Here is a 21,699-nt window from a genome sequence, read left to right as displayed (position 1 = left end):
TGCTTTCCATTAGGGGTTAAGAGCGTTTAGTTTTGTCATCTGTATTAAGGGTGACATTAATGTGAACCATGCGTCGCAGTTCCTTCCTACTGGGAACTGTCACTGACAGACGTCTTGCTACTGGCATGCTGAGGTCAGATTAGACAAATGCAGGTTGACATATGTGCTTGTACACATACAGGGGGTGGACAAAATAATGGAAAAACTTCATTAAAAAGGACTACATTTGAAGTAACTAAATCACAATTACAAAGGCAGCAACACAGGTGAGTCATCTTACGTTGAATTCCAATTAGCACCGAGTGTCAGTTTTAAAACAGCTCTGTCAATCACCACTTTTGTGTGAGTTCTCAAAGCAGCATGAGGCAAATAACAGAGGTCAAAAGAAGCCAAATAGTTGATGCTTGAATTGCAGGACCATCAGTCACAAAAACGGAATAATTATTTAATATGGCAAGAGGAACAACATGGAAAATTGTGACAACATTTGCCAACAGTGGGGGCAAGAGAAAGTTCACTGACACAGACTGATAGAGTTTTGACTCCACAAAACTACAGACTCTGAAATCACCACAGAACTGAACCAGCACCTCTGTGACAGTCTCAACATAAACTGTATTGAGCTTGCCTAAGCTGGTGTTTATGCCATTCAGAAACCACTTGTGTCAAAGAGTCATAACCTGGTGTAAGGAGTACCTGAGAGATGGAAAATGTAATGTGGTCTGATGAGTCTTTCAGTCTTTTTCCTCCATCCAGACGGGTTTACAGTTGGAGGAAGACAAATTAAGCCTTCAATCCACAATGTCTGTTCCCAACTGTTAAAGGAAAGGTTTAGCAATTTTGGACCTATATATAATTTTTCTCTTACATACCTGTAGTACTTGGAACAGTGAGCTCCGTTGCCTCTCCGGACAAAAGTCGAGCGAAAATTGCGAGAGAAAACGGTGATACATGTGCGAGAGAGACCGAGTTACTGCGCGAGAGAGACCGAGTTACTGGGCGAGAGAGACTGGGTTATACTGTATGAGTTACTGCGTGAGAGACTGGGTTATACTGTACGAGTTACTGCGTGAGAGACTGGGTTATACTGTATGAGTTACTGCGTGAGAGACTGGGTTATACTGTACGAGTTACTGCATGAGAGAGACTGGGTTATACTGTACGAGTTACTGCATGAGAGACTGGGATATACTGTACGAGTTACTGCGTGAGAGACTGGGTTATACTGTATGAGTTACTGCATGAGAGACTGGGTTATACTGTATGAGTTACTGCGTGAGAGACTGGGTTATACTGTATGAGTTACTGCGTGAGAGACTGGGTTATACTGTACGAGAAAGGACAAGTTACTATTACTAGTTACTAGTACCATTACTATTCCACCTGTGGGCAGGTTTGCTGCTCATTGGTTACTGCGCTCTGTCAATTATTTTTCTGCTGTGCCACCTTCAAAATAAGAGTTCCCTACTTCCCTCTTTGCCAGCAGGTTGACAGCCTCATCTAGTTATGAAAAATGTATCAATCTTCGAATAAAATAATAAAGTTGAGTTATCATAAGTGCTAAAGATAATTTTAATTGCGTGTTTGCACACTCTCTTCAGCAAACAGCACACAGGTTTTAATTTCAATGAAATACTGCTGCAAATCATTGCATTGTATCATGTGAAATAGAAGCATGAGTAAACAGAGGCACTTCATGGCTAAGGTTCAGCTGTTCCACCCTTCACAAGAACTAAACGGTCCTTCAACCTCTCTCGCCCGGAACTCGTTCTCTCTCGCGCACCTTAACAGTCCTTCAACATCTCTCGCGTACATTCGTTTCCTCTCGCAATTTTCGCTCGGCTTTTGTCCGGTTTGGCGCCTCATATCTCGCTGCTAACAAAAACAAAAGTCCAAACATGGTTTGTCAAAATATCTCCAAAAAACCTGTTTGTAGGCTCCACAGGGGAGAGGAAACATGACACAATTCCGCCCATTATGCATATTTTGACTAATCAGGGAATCACAGAAGTATTTTTCTCTGCCACGACTGCTGTGGGGTGAAAGTGTGTTGCTGGCGGAGCAATCTCTGAACCCATCGTCTATCGGTCTAATGTCGATTAGACCCTGGGGGCGACGGCCAATATTTCGGGGTTTCCGGTGTAGCCAGCGGGCATCCGGGCCAAGACTTCCTCTTCCATGCGCCGGTCATTGTTTACAGTCCGATTAGCAACTTGAGACACGAGAATGGAGTTGGAGTTGAGAGACGACGTCTCATATGCAGATATCTGTTTATAGAGATTAGCCGAAATGTCGTCTGGACCTAAAACACCAAAAAAAAAGTATCGATATTTGTGTATTGTACTCAACTCCAACTCCATTCTCACGTATCAAGTTGCTAATCGGACTGTAAACAATGACCGGCGCATCGTTGTCTAATCGCTGTCAGACCGATAGACGATGGGTTCCGAGATTGCTGGCGGAGTGATCTAGTTTTAGATGGTCAGGTCAGATTGTAAACAGAGTTTGGTATTGGAAATGTTGGTCACCATATTGTTTTCACAGACTGGCTTTTTTGGAGACATTTTGACAAATCCCATTTAGACTCATTGTTAGCAGCAAGAGGCAATGGAGCTCGCTGTTTCAACCGACAGCTGACTCTGAAGCCAATATTTTATGTGGGTCCAAGTACTACAGGTATGTTAGAGACAAATTATATATAGGTCCAAAATTGCCAAACTTATCCATTAACGGTGTTGAACCTGTAACAATATAATGCCATCTAGTGGAAGCCATTAGGTCTGTTCCCATATTCCAAGGTTTCAAGCGTTACTGATTCACTTTCAGACCTCCCCAGCCAGTTTCATCCAAGCCAGTTACTAAAATATGAAGAGCGATTCTTGTTCTCTTCCCAAAACCCAGATTTTCCAGGCTGCTTCAGGGATTCAAAGCCTTCAACTTTCTGGACACAAATATCTAGCTACTGCTGCCGAAACCAAACCCATACCTTTTCTCTAATGTCACAGCTTTGGAGGGTGGTGTGAGAGTTACCTTTGATGCGTTTGTACCTCTTGTACCAGCGCCCAAACTCTTGGCATTTAGAAGTGGAGACATTGGCATAGTAGGAGCTATTCACTATCGCTGAGATCATACTCTGAACAGATAGATAGATAGATAGATAGATAGATAGATAGATAGATAGATAGATAGACAGACAAAGGAGGGGCAGTTGAAAAAAGAATATATATATAAATATAAGAGGTAAAAAATGGATACTGGTAAAATAGAAAATGAGTTACATGCACAAAAATGAACATGATATTGTATTGCAACTTGTTAACGTAATAATCAGTGACATTTTCATACATTTGCTGCTCTCTATCACTGATTGATATCACACATCATAGCGATTCAATCTATATCCAGTTCATGAAAGCTTTTTACAATCCTCTGACACGCAGGAAGTGATGCAGTAGTGATGCAACTGGTGATCAGTAATTGCAACAACACTGATAGAATTTGTCTCCTAGTACACAAGTCTCTGGTACAGCCCCAACACTTGTTCTAAAAGAGAGTGCAAGCCCTATCAAGCCCCTCCAGATATTTTATGTTCAGGGGCGGACTTAGTGATTTGGGGGCCCTGGGCAAAGGCAAATATGGGGCCCCCTGAATCCCAACATTCACCCTTTTATTATAATTTATTCTCTCCTCTTATACACTTTACAGTATTATCTCTTTAATTGTTTTTTAATTTATCTTATCCTGTATTTCTTATCTAATGTATTATATACCTTTTATTTTCCACCACTTTTCCACCACTTGCTAAGTTCTTTGCATCTTTTCATAAGGTTAACGTCAAGAGGCAATATTGTGCTAGAGGTTGAAGTGGAATAGCCCATTACCACTATAACCTGACATAAGATTAAAACATTTTTATTGTAACAAAAAGAGGGGTTCTTTTTAGTGTGTCTGTTTCTTTTAAACTGATGAGAAATATGTTTATTTAAGTTGTATTCTAGTACATTGTGGGGCCCTCTGGCTGCTGGGGCCTAAGGTAGTCGCCTACCTTTGCCTAATGGTAAGACCACCCCTGTTTATGGTCTGTTTGTACTATGGGACAGTAAAAACCTTAGTGACTGCACCTTTAAATCCGATTTTTCCAGTCACTCAGTTATAACTGACTATAGTGAAAGCATTACATGGGAAAATTTGAGGATTAAAACTCATATGAGTCAGGCTGCAAACACACACCACCCACATACTTCCCCTAATCACTAATTACATCATGACTAAGTCCTGTATATAAATCAGAAGTCTAAATGACACACTCTCAAGTCTAATGACTACAGGGTGTGTATGAAGATGATAATTGAGGTGTGCGTGTGTGTATCCTTTCCCATGGGATGGTGTCAATATGTGTGTGTGTGTGTGTGTGAGAGAGAGAGAGAGAGAGAGAGGGAGAGAGATTACACAGTGCACTGTGTGGTGAAATGATGATGAAACCACATATGTTTTGAGAAAATACTCAGAAGCAACTCAACTATCAGTGCGTGTGTGTGTGCGTGTGCGTGTGTGTGTGTGTGAATCAAACCCAGAAAAACAGAACATTTAGTTCTGGAAAAAACTCAAGGAATTAAAACTTGTACTGTAGATGCTCTTCTCAGTACTAACTACTTGCAAAAGGTATAATGCAAAGGACTAAAAATAAAACTTTTTAGGCCAGGATGTCAGTATAAGAAAGACAGTTAAATCAAGAGAAAATAACTTTGGTAACACTTTATTTTAACAATAGGCTCGTGAATTACTAACAGAATTAATTATGTTTGTGTAGTAAAGTACCTTATGCCAGTGATTCCCAACCTTTTTCATATCAAGGACCCTAATTTAGTCCACATTAGAGCCACAGACCCCCATTTGATGAGATTTTGTCTCCCGGACCCAAATCTGAGAATATTTTTATTGTCAGATATGATTTTGTCCAGAATTCTATGACTATCTGTATTGTAAACAGAGAGATAACAGTGAAACTATGATCAAAACAGTCATTCTTCTACATTCTCTAATTGTGTTAACTTTTTGTAAATTAAATAATGGTGAAGTTTAACAATTCATCAATTTGCTGGGGACGCCCTGGAACCCCCTCAAGGACCCCTGGTGGTCCCCGGACCCCACGTTGAGAACCACTGCCTCATGCATTAGCACATTTTCATTAAGTGCTAACTGAGGATGTAGTGAAGGATAAAAACAGTTTACCCAACTTTTTATTTGCAGAATCAACTTTGCAAACCTTTTTAGACTGACATGAATCTTTATGACATCAAGTCATAATATACATGATAGCAAAATAATACACATCAAACGGTGTAATGTAAGTTAAGAGGACAAGGTCTTTTATGGGGCAAGAAAACATGAAATAATGCTTTATTGTGAAAATCTATTTTTTGTTGTTTGACTTATGATGATCACTGACTGGAGGTCATAGTTTAGGTTTTTATGTACAACTACATATGTACTTTCAATATTTATCAAGAGATTGATACACCGGTTAATAAACGGGAATAAGACCATTGTGAAGTAGAGTCGTTGTAAAGTGAGTAAAGTTCTGTTTCAAAATTGCTGAATTGGAACAGCATCAATATTTACTTAAGATTTAACTGACATTTTTGTGAACTTCTAGTAACTTCTATTAACTTCATCACTTCACGAATTATGAGAAAGTGGTAATCCATGAGTTCCTTGATTTAATTTAGTCTCCATCTTTGATGCTAAGTGCTCTTTTCTTAGTCTGTTAATAGTACTACTGCTACTACTACTACTAGTACTACAACTACTACTACTACGACTACTACTACTGCTGCTACCACCGCTACTACTACTACTACTACAACTACTACTACTACTACCACTCCTACTACTATACTGCTACTACTAATAATGATAATAGCACCTTTTTAAACGAGTTTTACAAATTGCCTCCCAAAAAGGATAACAAATAAAATCAAAAGAGAAGCGTAAAAAATAGCAATAATATAAAATCTAAAGAATTTAGCCATGAAATGCATTGCATAAAACTAACAGATATCAACAATAAAATAAGATATAAGTAAAAGATCTTAACATACAGCAAAATTCATGAAACAATAGTTGAAACTGAAGTTCTTCTATTTATTCCAAACAAACCAGAAACGTAAAACGTGGTTGGAACGGATATAGATGGAATCACTATGATGTTGTAATCACTGATAGAGAATAGCAAAACGGACATTTCCTCATGTGAAATTGCCACAGATTATTACTTTAAATTCAAACTGAGCAGTTACCTGGGAGAGGGGACACTCCTTGGCCAGAGTGCTCTGGTTCATCTCCCTGAGCAGCTCTTTGAGGGCGTTCCTCACCGTGGCGTGGTTCCACTGCTCCGACGGCAAGTCCTCCAGCCTGGCAAAGCTGCACAGTTTAAAGGCTTTATTTAAATCCACAACATGACATTCTCATTCATTTCATGGAATGCACTGAGTTTTTGGTCAACTTAGCCATCACTGAGACCAAAATCATCCATGTGTCCCCAGTAAAACATATTGTTATTAGTAGTAGTAGTAGTAACAATAGTAGTTGTTGTATCCTGGGTTTCAATGGAGAGTTTTAGTGTCCCATGATGGTCTAACTGCTATTTCTAATACTGTATCGCATCGTATTGTATTGTATTGTCATATCGTATCGTATCATATTGTACCGCATCATATCATATCATATTGTATCGCATCGTATTGCATCGTATCATATGGTATCGTATCGCAGCGCATCGTATTGCATTGTCATATCGTATCGTATCGTATTGTATCGCATCGTACCATATGGTAGCGTATTGTACCATATGGTAGCGTATCGTATCGTATCGTATCGTACATTATTGTATTGTATAGTATTGTATCATATAGTATCGTATCGTATCGTATAGTATCGCATAGTATCGTATTGTATCGTACCGAACTGTATAGTATCGCATCGTGTAGTATCGTATCGTATTGTATCGTATCGTAACTCATCGTATCATACGGTAATGTAACATATCGTATCGCATCGTATTGCATCGTAACTCATCATATCATACGGTAATGTAACATATCGTATCGCATCGTATCGTATCGTAACTCATCATATCATACGGTAATGTAACATATCGTATCGTATCGTATCGTATCGTATCAGAGGCTTTTCCACCCTGACAAGAAAACAATTCTGGGGGGAAATTTTGGGGGCGATTTTCTTGGCATGAAAATGGTCAAATTTTCGATGTTGAAAATCGGTACAAAATATCAACTACTGGCAGCTTAAATCCAAACATATTGGTATTAGCCTTCAAAAACCTAAATCAGCTCAACCCTTATACAACACATACAAACACACACAGAAGGCTGACCTGTGCAGTAAGATGCGGAGGGTAACCATGTGGTAAACGTCTAGCAGCATGTCGGCCACCGTGGCCTCTGGAGCGTCTGTTAGGTAGTGGATGGGCATGGGCTTCCAACGGCCCACCTTAATGATACCTGGAGAACACACACACACACACACACACATTGACATGAGACATCAAGACTTGAGACTGACTTGGGACTCGAGCAAAGTTGACTTGGTCACACTTCAAACCTCAAAAATAAAATACCATTTTATGCATTTAGCTGGTGTGAATATCCATGGCTTGTATGCAGCAACATGTTGGACTGTGTTTCTATTTTGGGAAAATTTGACTTTGTTGTTAGTATACTGACAGCTTATCAAGCCTAGCAAGCATTTGACAGACAGTGCCATGTAACATTTTCACAATATGATATTATGGCAAAGTAAAAATTAATAATAATACTTCTACAGAAACTGTTTTGAACTGATATTAGAAAGATATCTATGTCCCAAAATTTCACAAATCGATGCAGGTAGCAGCAATGGACGACTCGTCTCAACATTTTTGTGCTATATTTACAAGTATTTTAATCACTTTTCAACTGTTTAAGATTGCTTTGGCCCCCTGGGTGTGTATGGGAGAACAGTGGTCCCTGCACCTGTGGCGTGCATCAAGCTCTACAGTGAAGTAAGTGACAAAATTTTGAATACAATCAATTGTCATAACATCAAAAACTAGGAAATAAGGCCCAGGTTGAAAATAATTTCAGTAACACTTTACAATAAGGGTCACTAAGTTAAGGGTTAGTTAATGCTTAATAAGGGTTAGTTAATGCTTAATAATTAATTAACAGTTAACTAATGTGTAATTTACTAATGGTGTTCATGTTAACTAAGGTATTAATTTATACATTATTTAATAGTTTATAAAGATGACTATTAAATAATGTATAAATGAATACCTTAGTTAACATGAACACTATTAGTAAATGATTACCAGACACATTAATTAACTGTTAATTAAGTATTAGTTAATGCTTATTAAGCATTAACTAACCCTTAACTTAGTGTACCCTTATTGTAAAGTGTTACCATAATTTCTATATACATTTCTGACCTTGTTTGTATTGCTTTTGATGCCAAATTCATTCAAATTCTTTTGGTTTTTACTCCTTTGTAAAGCACTTTGCAACAGCTATATATATAAATATTATCATTATTTTTTGATGCCTGGAAGCTCAAACCCCCCCCCAGCCTTGGTGCATCATCCTGGGCTGAACAGTGATGCATTCCCCTGGCCTTCCGACGACCGTAGTTGGAAGTGCAAATCTAAACAGGCCTAATCGCATTAGGATCTGCTAAATCAAACACAGACCCTGCCTGGCCCTGGCCTGCCAGCCTAAAGTGTGTGTGTGTGTGTGTGTGTGTGTGTGTGTGTGTGTGTGTGTGTGTTGCATGAGAATAGTGGTGATGGGGGCAAAAGAACAAAGGCTGCTCTTTTTGGACTGTGGTAGTTGATTAATCAGAAGAGAAATGTAAAATCAGCACAACGGCATTAAAAGACTGAAACAGGCCACAAATGAGAGCATCGTTTTTGATGTTGATGTACTGAATGAATACTGTTAGGTCATTGTTTCCCTGTTGGAAAGCATACTGTATTTTTTCTCATAATTGGCAGTTATCATGTGTCCTGCAGATGCCTATGCCTTAAGGACGACTAGATTGGATTTTTTTAATGCTTTCACATGTCATCATCTGGTTACGGATATGACTGTGCATGGCTATTTGAACATGTAAACGTCTGCCTTTACCAAAATAAATCAAATCAAATTAAATCATAGAACTAAACATCCATTGTGTTTGCAGACGCATATTCCAGGAGTAGACAGAGCAATGGTACATCTTGAAATATCAGATTAACTCATTTGAAGAACCAACCCACGCTTCATCCAGTTTGACTTATTTCAACATATTCACATATTTGCCGACCATGCAGATTGGTGTTTAGTCTTGCTGCCTTTTTGAGTAGCTAGACATAAGTTAAAGCCTCTGAAATGTTGAAAATCACAGTTGAGCATCATACTAAGCATCCGCCAATCTCAAAAATGGTTAAGGTGCAGTAAGTAAGGTTTTTACTGTCCCATAGCACAAAAGCACCATAAAATATCTGTTCTGATAGGGTTGGCTATCAACAATTGGCTCAAATGGCTCAACAATTACTTGGCTAGTTAGTCTATTACTCAGGGAAACGACACTCTCTGGTAGTGAAAAAAAAATATTTTAGTTGCAATTGAGCTAGCAAAGCAGTTTTGTGTAACAGGTTTGGAATTTAAAGTTTGGAAGTTTGCCCAATGCTAACGAAATTGAGCTAACTATCGTAATCGCGAATTGACAAATAATGTCTAAATACAACTGTGCTAAAACAAGAGAAATACCTGTATGAGATTGTTGCGATGTCTGTGTCGGCCAATTCAGTAATGTTGTAAGTAAAAGTGAACACTCGGAGAAGGTAGATTGTTTCCAAATTTTTATTAATTTAGCAAAGCCACCAATGTTAACTTGCAACTACTAGTCACTACTAATGCTAGCTTTTAGTTAAAATCTGATTTGTTTACTCCAAGACAGCGACGGTTAGGTCACTGGACCAAATATTATGGTTAGCTAGCTAACAAACTGAAATTATCTAACGGAACTGTATCCAATTCCGGCCACTCGGTCACTCGGGTAATTTCCGGTGTTTACCGGCATTTTTATACGGAGTTCCCAACCGAAAGCTAAGTGACGTAAATTCATACACATTTCAGAAGCTAGGTATCAAATTTCATATATATCTATGCACATTTAAGCATATAAAACATTAAGTTACGAACTTAGTCACGAACAAGAAGCGGGAAGCCTTAAATCCCACTTTGGGCAACAGTTACTTCATGTAGAGAATCGGTATTGGCTGATAAATGGAAAAATAAGAGCTTTGAGTACTTAGCCTGTACTTCTTACAAGTATCTGTAACACTGTGAAGGTACAGGAAGGGTTAATAAAGGGTTAATATCGAGTATATGAATACACCGACACGGACGAAAGTAAGTGTCCGGAATTGGATACGAATTTTGAATCTCAAAAATAGGTGCGCTATCATCCATTTGCAGGGACTGGAAGAAAATCCATTACAAGTTAAGGTAAAAGTGATATTAAACTTTAAAAAAGACAGATGGAGGATTGTTAATTTATGAGAAACTTGCTGCTGTCCGGAATTGGATACCCTGATGGTTAAACACAAAGAGATGTAGCAGTGATGAAATGATCAAAAAGTACAGAAATGAACCATGTCTATTGAATTCTCTTGAGACGGCCAAGTTGTACGTTCAGAAACGCAACCAGCTGTTCTCAGCCTCTGTTGCTCAAGAGCTGTGGACCTCCATCACCTGAAAACCCTTTATTGTCAAATTATCTTTCTGCTTACCATGTTATCTGCCTCTCCTTGAATTGAGGGCCTATAGCTAGCTAGCTATGAAACACATTGTGAATTTGCTCAGACTCAAACAGACCAGTAAAGTAGGAGTGAGATTATTTGATTAGGAGTTAATGCTTAATAGGCATTAACAGTTAACTAATGTGTCTGGTAATAATTTACTAATGGTGTTCATGTTAACTAAGGTATTAATTTATACATTATTTAATAGTTTATAAAGATGACAATTAAATAATGTATAAATTAATACCTTAGTTAACATGAACACCATTAGTAAATGATTACCAGACACATTAGTTAACTGTTAATTAATAATTAATTCATTATTATAATTATAATGAATGTACCCTTATTGTAAAGTGTTACCCTTTCTCCTATTACTCGTAAGAGATTGCTGTTAGCTGTCTACGTGTATATCTCCACCTAATTTAGAGCCAGTGTCGGGAAAAGAGAAAAATGCACAGACTGATAGTTCAAAACTGGAATGTAATTGAATTCCCCTGCTTTTCACATACTTTCTGTAAGCACATAACACCACAAAATTACAGATTTACAAGGCAGTCACAGGATTAGCTTTCCATAGGCTTTAAATAAAGCAGCGGACTGAACCGTCTAGTTATGGTAAAAATAAATCAATCTGGATGAGATGGACCGTCCTAAGTGCGGGAAGCTTCTTAAAATACGTTTTTGGGTTGTTCTTGGGGATCCAGCACCTTTTCACAGGCCATAAAATAAGGAGTTATTTTGCCAGATGATTTCAAATATCAAATGAATACATACCAAAACATGGACTCAAGTTAAATGTAGTTTATTTTGTGTTGCCCAGCAATTCCCCTAATCCATGTTAAATCCAGAGCGCAAAACATAGACTCTAAATAAGCAATAGCCTCTTTTTGATAAGGTATACTGCTGCAACTTAATTAAAGAAAAAACCCCCCGCGCCAGGCCGAGTTTAAAAATACTGCTCCGGCCAAAGTTATGCAAGACACAATTCAATCGGAGGAAGAAAATAGAAGAGGCTCTGTGTAATTTTGGTCGTGACCACACTGGGGGAAAAAATGCATGACTGCAGCCAGAAATTATTTATTTGAGAAGAAAAGGCTTATTTCGCAGGACAAAAACCTATCCATTTGGGAGAGGCGAGGGGGGGTCGCAGGGCGTCGGTCGGCTCGGTCGGAGCGCCCTGTGTTTACGGGACACAGCAGGAATGTGAAAGGAGCTGCCTTCCTTTGTGTGAGTGTGAGTGTGTGTGTGTGTGTGTGTGTGTGTGTGTGACTGTTGTTGTCTCAGGGCCGACTGGATGCTGTCTGCACTCCTTTTTTTTTTGCTCTCTCTCTCGCTCCGTATCTGTGTGTCTCAGGCCTGCATCGAAAATAACTGACTAATCATTAGTTTGGTTTATCCTACATGGAGCGCCAGGTGGGTGGGGTTTCGCGTATCAGGAAAATTGGTACGCGTACTACTTTGACTTTCAAATACTTTCCTGTGATTGTCTAAACTTTTTTGGCATTCTTTGTACTCATGTGGCAAACCCCACCCATCTGGCCACCAAGTAGGTTTGCCAATACTATTTATGCTGCATTCAAGTGCTGTTGGAAATAGGATAATTACGAGTTGAGCACTCATGAATGACCCAAAAAAGTGTTAAATAAGACTGGGGAACATAATGATAGCATACAGTATAATAATGGGAAAATCTGGGTTTTCTCTGATACCTGAGTTACCAAGATGGGATGTTTAAGGCAGTGGTTCTCAACGTGGGGTCCGGGGACCAACAGGGGTCCTTGAGGGGGTTCCAGGGGGTCCCCAGCAAATTGATGAATTGTTAAACTTCACCATTATTTCATTTACAAGAAGTTAACACAATTAGAGAATGTAGAAGAATGACTGTTTTGATCATAGTTTCACTGTTATCTCTCTACAGATAGTCATGGAATTCTGGACAAAATCATATCTGACAATAAAAATATTCTCAGATTTGGGTCCAAGAGACAAAATCTGATCAAATGGGGGTCCGTGGTTCTAATGTGGACTAAATTAGGGGTCCTCGATATGGAAAAGGTTGAGAATCACTGGTTTAGGGGATAGAGATCATGAAAGCCAACGACTGATGTTTTATTATTGTATATTATTGTTTGGCATCCTATGTGAATAATTAGTATTGTAGGATGTTTCAGATTTTGTTTACTAAAACTACAAAGTAGATCTGTACCACTAAAACTACTTTTATTGCAAATTCAATTTTGTTATTTCCTACCAAATGCATTGCAATGCAGGGACAAGTCAATATTTACAACTTCAGACCAGAAGTAGAAGCTTACAAGGAGACAGTGAAGGCAGCATTATCCCAGGACTGATGACCATTGATTGCTGCAGCTCAGTCATTAACTGTGTAATTCACTTCACTTTGTGGTTGTAATATTTTAGATTAGAAGTTTCTCCCTTTGCAAAAGAATATCATGAATTTCCCATTCAAAAATACACATATACTATACACATATACACACATTATGCATATATGATGGGAGCGGGTGTGTATGTACTGTATATTACTTGGTACTTTTTGTTCTTATTTAGAACGGTTTGTTTCTATTTCTATTACAGAAATATCCGTTATTATTTTATTGACTGTTATCTTCTGCACTGTTTTTATGTTCTGTGTTACTTGTATTTAACTTGACTGTGTCCCTATTGTATTGTACTGTACTGTGTTTTTACTGTTTTTTCTGTTACTCAATTTTTATTTTGCACTGTCTTGTTATTAGTTGCTGTAATGCTCTATTTTCCTTTCGGGGATGAATAAAGTACCTATCTATCTATCTATCTATCTATCTATCTATCTATCTATCTATCTATCTGTCTGTCTGTCTGTCTGTCTGTCTGTCTGTCTGTCTATATATAAACACACATCTCTATATGGACTCATTTTCATCCCACATACAGTATATATTACAGGGAGGACATTATAATTACCTCCGCCAGTGAAGTTAGGAGGTTATGTTTTCAATCGTCTGTCTGTTTCTTAGCGAGATATCTCAAAAAGTAACAAACAGATTTGGCTGAAATCTGGTGGACAGACAGCTCTTGGACGAATGTTTATTTGATAAGATTTTGGTGACATTCCGATCTGGGATTCGTTATCGTTTTTTTTTTGTTTTTGTTTTTTTGCCATAACTACTATTATGCCGCAGTCCTGTACTGGTGGAAAAGTCCAGGATCTGGGGCTTCCACGTCAGCTGCATTGCGTTCACATGCCATTTTGTCAGAAAATCAAACAATCGGACGGAAGACAAACGATAAACAAACATAAACCATTACAGAGGCTTCAGCTTTGCAAGTTGGAGAAATTGTTCAGCGTTGGCAGAGGTTTGCGCTCTACTGAGTTAATTGGTTAATTGACTTAAAGCAGTGGTTCTCAATGTGCGGTCCGGGGACCACCAGGGGTCCTTCAGTAGGTTCCAGGGGGTCCATAGCAAATTGAGGAAGTGTTAAATTTCACCATTAGGCTACTTAATTTACAATAAGTTACAATTAGAATATGTAGAAGAAAAGACTATTTTCGCCATAGTTTCAGTTATCTCTCTACCTACAATACAGATAGTGATGGAATTCAAAATTCAAAATCATATCTAACAATAAAAATATTCTCAGATTTGGGTCAGAGAGACAAAATCTCATCAAATGGGGGTTCGTGGCCCTAATGTGGACTAAATTAGGAGTCCTTGATATGAAAAAGGTTGAGAATCACTGACTTAAACTGTTGAATTATTGAATGAATTAAATTGTTATTGAATGTTTATTTCTAATAAACACAGATGACTGATATTTATTGATTTTTGCTTCATTATAAGTCATCTGTTGAAGTGTATAATATCACCTCAATTGGTTACTGTTAACCAATTAATACTAAATTGGTCTGTCATGCCAAAGCAGAATAGAATTTCATCAAAAGTCCAGCTTTAGGTGAGAACCATTCACATTCCATGCAAACACATGCATGGACACACACACACACACACTACTTGCCTCGTGCTTGTACTGCTGAGTTATGGGAGTATCCCAGGGCGACCAGCGCCGTCTCCACCAGCTGTGTGAAGAGGACGTCCTTCCGAACCAACACAAACTCAGCGTGACGGTCGCCACGCCCCTCGCCGTCAGAGGCCACGCCCACGTCCGCGTGCTCCACCACACAGTAGACCGGGATCATCAGACCTGGGGCCGGATTCACAAAACCTTCTTAAGAAAAAAAATCTTCTCAAGTGCCATTTTTTTCTTAACTTTAGTCTTAAGAAAAAAAACATAGGAAAAAATGCTATTCTCAAAAACAGTTCTTATATAATTTCTTAACTTTCTTCCAAAGAAAACACTTACAAGTAAATGGTATTCTTGAAATGAAAGTTCTCAAATTTGTTCTTGATTTTGTTCTTAACTTTCAGACGGCCCTTCACCTGTCTTAAAACTCCTACAGTGAAAAGGTAAGCCTCTAATATCATATATTTAAACACATTTTAGACAAGTAGGTTATAGTTCAAAGTCTTCATAGGTTCCCCTACACCTAACATTAAGATGAACATTTATTGTAAAGCTTTATTTGGTGTAGGGCCAGGTAGGCCTCTGTCTCATGTCTGTTGAAAATAAGCTGCAAATTTTACAGTTACCAACAGCAACCAATGTTTAAATCTTTGCTCTAGTTGCTCTAAATAGGTTTTTCCCCAATTGTTTTGTAGATGGAAGCACTTTGGTTAGCTTCCTAGCCTCGTCTCCTAGCCTCCTAGCCTTGTCTCCTAGCCTCCTAGCCTTGTCTCCTAGCCTCAATGGCAGTAAGCCTAAAGTTTATTAACCAGAATTAATTCAGGCCCTATTTTGAGAAGTTCTTAAGTAGGAAAATTAAAGAAATCAGTAAGAAATGAGACTGTTACTAAGAAAATATTGAGGAATTGCACTTAAGAGCCTTCTGAAGAACTTCCTAAAATTTCCTCTTATGTCATTTCTTAAGATCTATCTTAAGAACACATTGGTGAATCCGGCCCCTGGCAGACAGACAGAGAGAAGACACAGTTAGTTATTTAGGAGAAGGGAGTTACTGTAAGCCCCATTGGGATGGGATTAGAATTGCAGGGTAACAAGGGTAATAAAATATTAGCCAAGCTCCCCTGTTATTTGACACATCATTTTGGACAGTTTTTAGCCAAATTGCAGACAGAGGCGCCTTGTTTGGTCAGACATTCCTGGATGCAAACCCTGCAAATTGCCTCCAGTACAAAAAGTAGTCAAAAGTTCAACATGGCATCCAAAAAGGGCAAGAAAAAAAATCCTGGTTAGCCTACAGATGGCTGTCCTTACAGTGACTCATCATGGAAGCTTGCAGGATCTATCTCTCTATCAGCTTCTAGTAAAGAGTGTATGGTTTAGGTGTAGGTTATTTCATATTATTATATTTCACAGACAAAAAGGAAGGAAGTAATGTTATAGCATCCACATCATCTGTAAATGAATTGAAACCCAGAGCGGACTAAAATGATCAAACCATCTATCAGGACATCTGTACAACAGTGCAAATTAATACTGGGGTCGAGGGGGAAAATCACCAACACGGTCACTCCGGACAGGATTAAAATGAACAAATAGCTCATAATGACTACAATTACCGTACATACCCTGGAGAAACTAAGTCTATCTCACAGTGTGTTTCAAATCAAAGTAAATTATCACTTTCTGGTTCTGATTGTCTGAATTCTTTGGCTACGGTGGTAGTCTAGAGCAGTGCTTCTCAACCTTTTTCACATCAAGGACCCCTACCACATTAGAGCCACGGAACCCCATTTGATGAGAGAGTTTTCTCTCTGGTCCAAATCTGAGAATATTTTTATTGTCAGATATGATTTTGTCCAGAATTCCATGACTATCTGTAGGTAGAGAGATAACAGTGAAACTATGATCAAAACAGTCATTCTTCTACATTCTCTGATTGTGTTCACTTCTTGTAAATGAAATAATGGGTGAAGTTTAACAATTCATCGATTTGCCGGGGACCAACTGGAACCCCCTCAAGGACCCCTGGTGGTCCCCGGACCCCACGTTGAGAACCACTGGTCTAGAGGTCTAGTGGAGCAGCTCAGTCTAGCAGGGTGTTGCTGGTTAAAGACTATGCATGCTCAGTCAACATTACCTATAATAAATAAAGGTTAAGAAAAAGATAGGTTTGACATTTGCCTTGCTATTTCACATCAGTCATCATACTACAGCGGAAAGGGAAGATTATACAAGTGTATTTCCATTTGCATCTAGGTTTGGGCCGATATTCGTTATTACTGAATATCGCAATGTTTCCCACGATATCGAGTTGCCTAGATCACAATTGTACAAGCTTTTAAACATATAAACCTATAATCTACTAGTGATAGGACGGTAAAAAATAAACAAAAATAATCATACTTGAAGTGAAAAATTTGTCTTTTTAATTCAAGTGGGTTCCCTTTTCCACAATCAGCCCGTTTTTCTAGAAATAGCAGGAATGAGCAAATTGAGCGATAATATCGTATATTTGGGATATCGCCTAAGCCTATTTGCAACACATCAAAAGCCACAAGGAATAAGCCTTCTCTCCAGAAACCGCTCTTCAAATATTACTGAGTATAATACTTATATAGTTTAGGAGCAGATGCCATAAGATAAGATAAGATAAGATAAGATAGCACTTTATTAATCCCCTTGGGGAAATTCAGCAGTGAGGCTGATTCCTATGGACCAGGGGCCGGATTCACAAAACCCTCTTAAGAAAAAAAGTGCCATTTTTTTTCGTAACGTTAGTCTTAAGAAAAAAAATAGGAAAAAATGCTATGCTCAAAAACAGTTCTTATATATTTTCTTAACTTTCTTCTTATGTTACTTCCTAAGCAAAAACTTACAAGTAAATGGTATTCTTGAAATGAAAGTTCTCAAATTTGTTCTTGATTTTTTTCTTAACTTTAAGACGGCCCTTCACCTGTCTTAAAACTCCTACAGTGAAAAGGCTCTAATATCATATATTTAAACACATTTTAGACAAGTAGGTTATAGTTCAAAGTCTTCATAGGTTCCCCTACACCTAACATTAAGATGAACATTTATTGTAAAGCTTTATTTGGTGTAGGGCCAGGTAGGCCTCTGTCTCATGTCTGTTGAAAATAAGCTGCAAATTTTACAGTTACCAACAGCAACCAATTTAAATCTTTGCTCTAGTTGCTCTAAATAGGTTTTTCCCCAATTGTTTTGTAGATGGAAGCACTTTGGGTTGCCTCCTAGCCTTGTCTCCTAGCCTCAATGGCAGTAAGCCTAAAGTTTATTAACCAGAATTCATTCAGGCCCTATTCTGAGAAGTTCTTAAGTAGGAAAATTAAAGAAATACGTAAGAAATGAGACTGTTACTAAGAAAATATTGAGGAATTGCACTTAAGAGCCTTCTTAAGAACTTCCTAAAATATCCTCTTCTGTCATCTATATCTTAAGAACACATTGGTGAATCCGGCCCCAGGTTATTCGTCAAGCACTGAGAGCTCAGAGCCACTCCGAGCCTGGAACCATTCACATCCATTTGCACACTGCGCTCTCCCGACGGAACTGCTAATTCACGAGCCATCAATCCTCCTCCTGACGAAGCAGTGACAGATCTGCCTCAGCCAAAACCCAAAACCAGCGTCACGCACGCTATCGGCCAATAACTCAACCCCTGAATGGCAGGGCGGAGGGAGGCAAACCAGCATGATGTCTGTTTGCGTGGGCGTGTGTATGTATGCGCTGTTACAAATGTTTGTGTGACCGCGTTGTCAACTGCGTGAGAGAATGGCGGGCGAGTGTGTTTTCTGCGATATGTATTTGTAGAATATGCGTGCCAGCGTGTATCCTGTAGTATCGATGCAGAATGTGTCTGTGTGAGTGTGTGTGTGTGTGTGTGGTCCCCCCCCCCCCCCCTTACCCCTCCCCACCGCCAAGCTGTGGTTTTTAAGAGTCACACTGATTTTCCTCAGTTCAGAGAAAGAGCCCTCATCAACACCAGCCAATGAGCTTCAGCTACAAAAGGCGAGCTCCACTCTCTCCTCCACTCTCTTTTCTCGCAATGTTAAAGGAACACACCGATTTCCTTTGTCCTGTTTGTCCACTTTGCTGTTAAGTGATGCGAACATCACCAAAATAATTGATGTGTCCCTGGTACATTGTTCACTCTGATGAACGATAGGAAACATTCAAAGAAATGAAGAGTGACATATCGACTACTTTCTAGGAAAATTGCGGGCCTGGAAAATAAAGCGCTACCCAAGTATTCAGTGTTTCCCCCAGAATTGTATAAAGAATATTTGTATATATATAATTTGTATATAGAATATTCTGTTTATTATGATCTAGTATAGTAGTTGTAGTGTAGTGTAGTATAGTAGTTGTATAGTATATAGTAGTTGTAGTTGTATAGTTTATAGTAGTTGTAGTGTAGTATAGTAGTTGTATAGTATATAGTAGTTGTAGTGTAGTTTTTGTGTATATATATATATATTTTGTAATTCCGTGTTCTGACTTTTTACCTACCTCATTGTGTGTGTTTTTCATCATTTCTGTGAATTGCTGCTGCAACACTGTAATTTCCCTTTGGGGATAAATAAAGTACTCTATCTATCTATCTATCTATCTATCTATCTATCTATCTATCTATCTATCTATCTATCTATCTAATTGTATTCTTGTCAGTGTGGAAAAGCCTCTGAAACAACATTTATGGGACACTAAAACTTTCCACTGTAACCCAGGAGAATAATAATAATGGTAATAATAATCATAATCAAAATGTTGCACTAGAATCAATTCAGGTTATGGGCTTCCCATAGACAAGTGTGATTTTGATCAATTCTACAATAAATATATAGAAATGTTCGACAGGTGAGTTTCTTATCAACTCTACCAAACTGAGCTCTTCTATTATCTACATAACTATTACGTTATTTCATGGTTCTTTCTTGGAAACTCCTAAAGAAATTGCCAGGTACAATTGAATTCTTCCTCCATTTTCCCAATTAGTACATAATGTCATGGTTCTTTCCGGGAAACATATCCACTCCTTTCAAGGAACTTATTAGGAAATAGCAGACCCAGCAATAACATGTTACCAATACTTGTAATCATAAGGATTTTTCTCGATATCAATATATATCACGATATGGTTCATGTATGCAAAATCACGTTAAATAATCAAATTAATGTTCATCTCATTGAACTGAATGGTAATGAGTGTGATGTCAAACAAAACAGAAATATTCAAATAATATTCCTACCATAACTCATTTTATGAGAGTTTTTAAGTAAAATTTGCTTGTCATCATCAATTCAGACAACGATATCAAAATATCTTCATATCATCACAATATGATTCCACTGAAAGACGGTAAACGATAATATTGAATTATCGCCCAGCCCTACTTGTAATTTTTTTGAATTTTTGTTTATTTCAATTGAACCCTAGTGTGTCTGTACTCATGTGGTATGTGTGTGTTCATGGCCCCACCTCCTAGCGGTCTCAACAGTGTGCCGTTGTGTCGAATTCGTGGCCCCGTCGGGCTGCCGTTGACCTCCAGGCGGCCCGTCTTGCCCGGCGGGGGGCCGCTGGGCACCGGGCTCTCACCTCTCTCCCCTCTCTCCTCCGGGCTGGTGCTGTCCCGAAGGCCGGAGCTATCTGTTCCTCCTCCTCGCTGCTCCATCCCCCTGCAAACTCCGGTGAGAGCACCCAGCACAGTGTTTGGAGCTGGGAGGAGACATAAAAGAACTTAGGTTAGACTGATATCGGCCTTTTATTGAAAATCAGATCTGGTCCAGTCAGGGTGGTCCACCTCTGGTATGATGGATATGATACAGTTAGATTGCTCAATACTGTCGGGTTGTCCATCATGGAAGCCCTTAACCTGAACTCATTCTAATGCAACAGTTTGATCGGATTCCACGTCCAAGTAGACATGAATATTGCTTATTATTATCAAAACTATAGTTTCAGAGGCTTTTCTACCTTGCCAAGAATACAATTCTGTGGGAAACACTTAATATTTGTAATTTTTGGGATGAATACAGCCAAATTTATAGGTGCTGAATATCGATACATTGGTACAGCATTGACTACCGTCAGCTTCAATCCAAAAATATTGCTATTGGTCAGATATTGATATCGGTCAAGAACATGAGGAAAGGTTTTCACTGCCTGGCTAAGCTGCAAAGTAAAAAAAATTGTACCTTCTATATCGTTGAAAACAGATTGTATTTTTCAGTTTTTATTTAGAGTTAGGTGTAAGGACTTTGAGGTTAGGTCAAGACTAACGATTGTATTTCCTCTAATAGTAGCCGGTAGTCAATTAAAAGCCGGGTCTCCGATAATGGCCGGGGCCGTGGTCGACACGAACAAATAAAGGCCGGCCCCAAATACAGGCCCGGGAAAAAAACAAAGGAAAAAACAACGGTGGATACCGGTAAAGTCCTGGTGCCTGTTATATAATGTAACTGTAGTTTGTAGTAACGTACAAGCGCCACAAGATGGCAGTATGCCACAACACGGCTCGGCCGGCGGAAATCTCTGGAGCGTGCCGTCGTCGATGACCGTAATTATCGGTAATGCGTTGCAGTAACAAAAAAACGGCTACCTAACGAACCCCAACAGAAGCAGATCAGAAAACAAGGAGGCTTCGTACTAAAATATGAGCAAATATACTTATCAAACAGAGGGAATTAGAAATAAAGGCCTGTCTCTAATATAAGCCTGCTTCCAATAAATGCCCGAGCCAATATTAGAGGAAATACGGTAGTATTTAACCTAAATCTCCTACGAAGTCCAATCTAGACCCACCTGA

General features: G+C 38.8%; 1 protein-coding gene across 1 annotated transcript in view; it reads right to left on the bottom strand.

Annotated features, from left to right (window-relative positions):
* Positions 1 to 20,565, bottom strand: part of LOC139657510 (DNA-binding protein SATB2-like) — a 40,317-nt gene extending 19,752 nt beyond the window's left edge. Inside the window, exons 1-5 of the mRNA XM_071535386.1 lie at positions 20,373 to 20,565; positions 14,870 to 15,055; positions 7,397 to 7,523; positions 6,300 to 6,423; positions 3,031 to 3,133 (exon numbers count right to left, since the gene is read on the bottom strand). Coding sequence (XP_071391487.1) covers positions 3,031 to 3,133; positions 6,300 to 6,423; positions 7,397 to 7,523; positions 14,870 to 15,055; positions 20,373 to 20,565 — 733 coding nt within the window. The remainder of the gene's footprint in view (positions 1 to 3,030; positions 3,134 to 6,299; positions 6,424 to 7,396; positions 7,524 to 14,869; positions 15,056 to 20,372) is intronic.
* Positions 20,566 to 21,699: the final 1,134 nt, after the last annotated feature.

Source organism: Centroberyx affinis, unplaced genomic scaffold, assembly GCF_046629955.1.
Source record: "Centroberyx affinis isolate AG114_WGS23_722 - 3 ecotype Tasmania unplaced genomic scaffold, CSIRO-AGI_Caff_v1 ptg002696l_1, whole genome shotgun sequence".
Lineage (NCBI taxonomy): Eukaryota > Metazoa > Chordata > Actinopteri > Beryciformes > Berycidae > Centroberyx > Centroberyx affinis.
The sequence above is the reverse complement of the archived record's forward strand: the minus strand, read 5'-3'. Positions and strand labels throughout refer to the sequence as shown.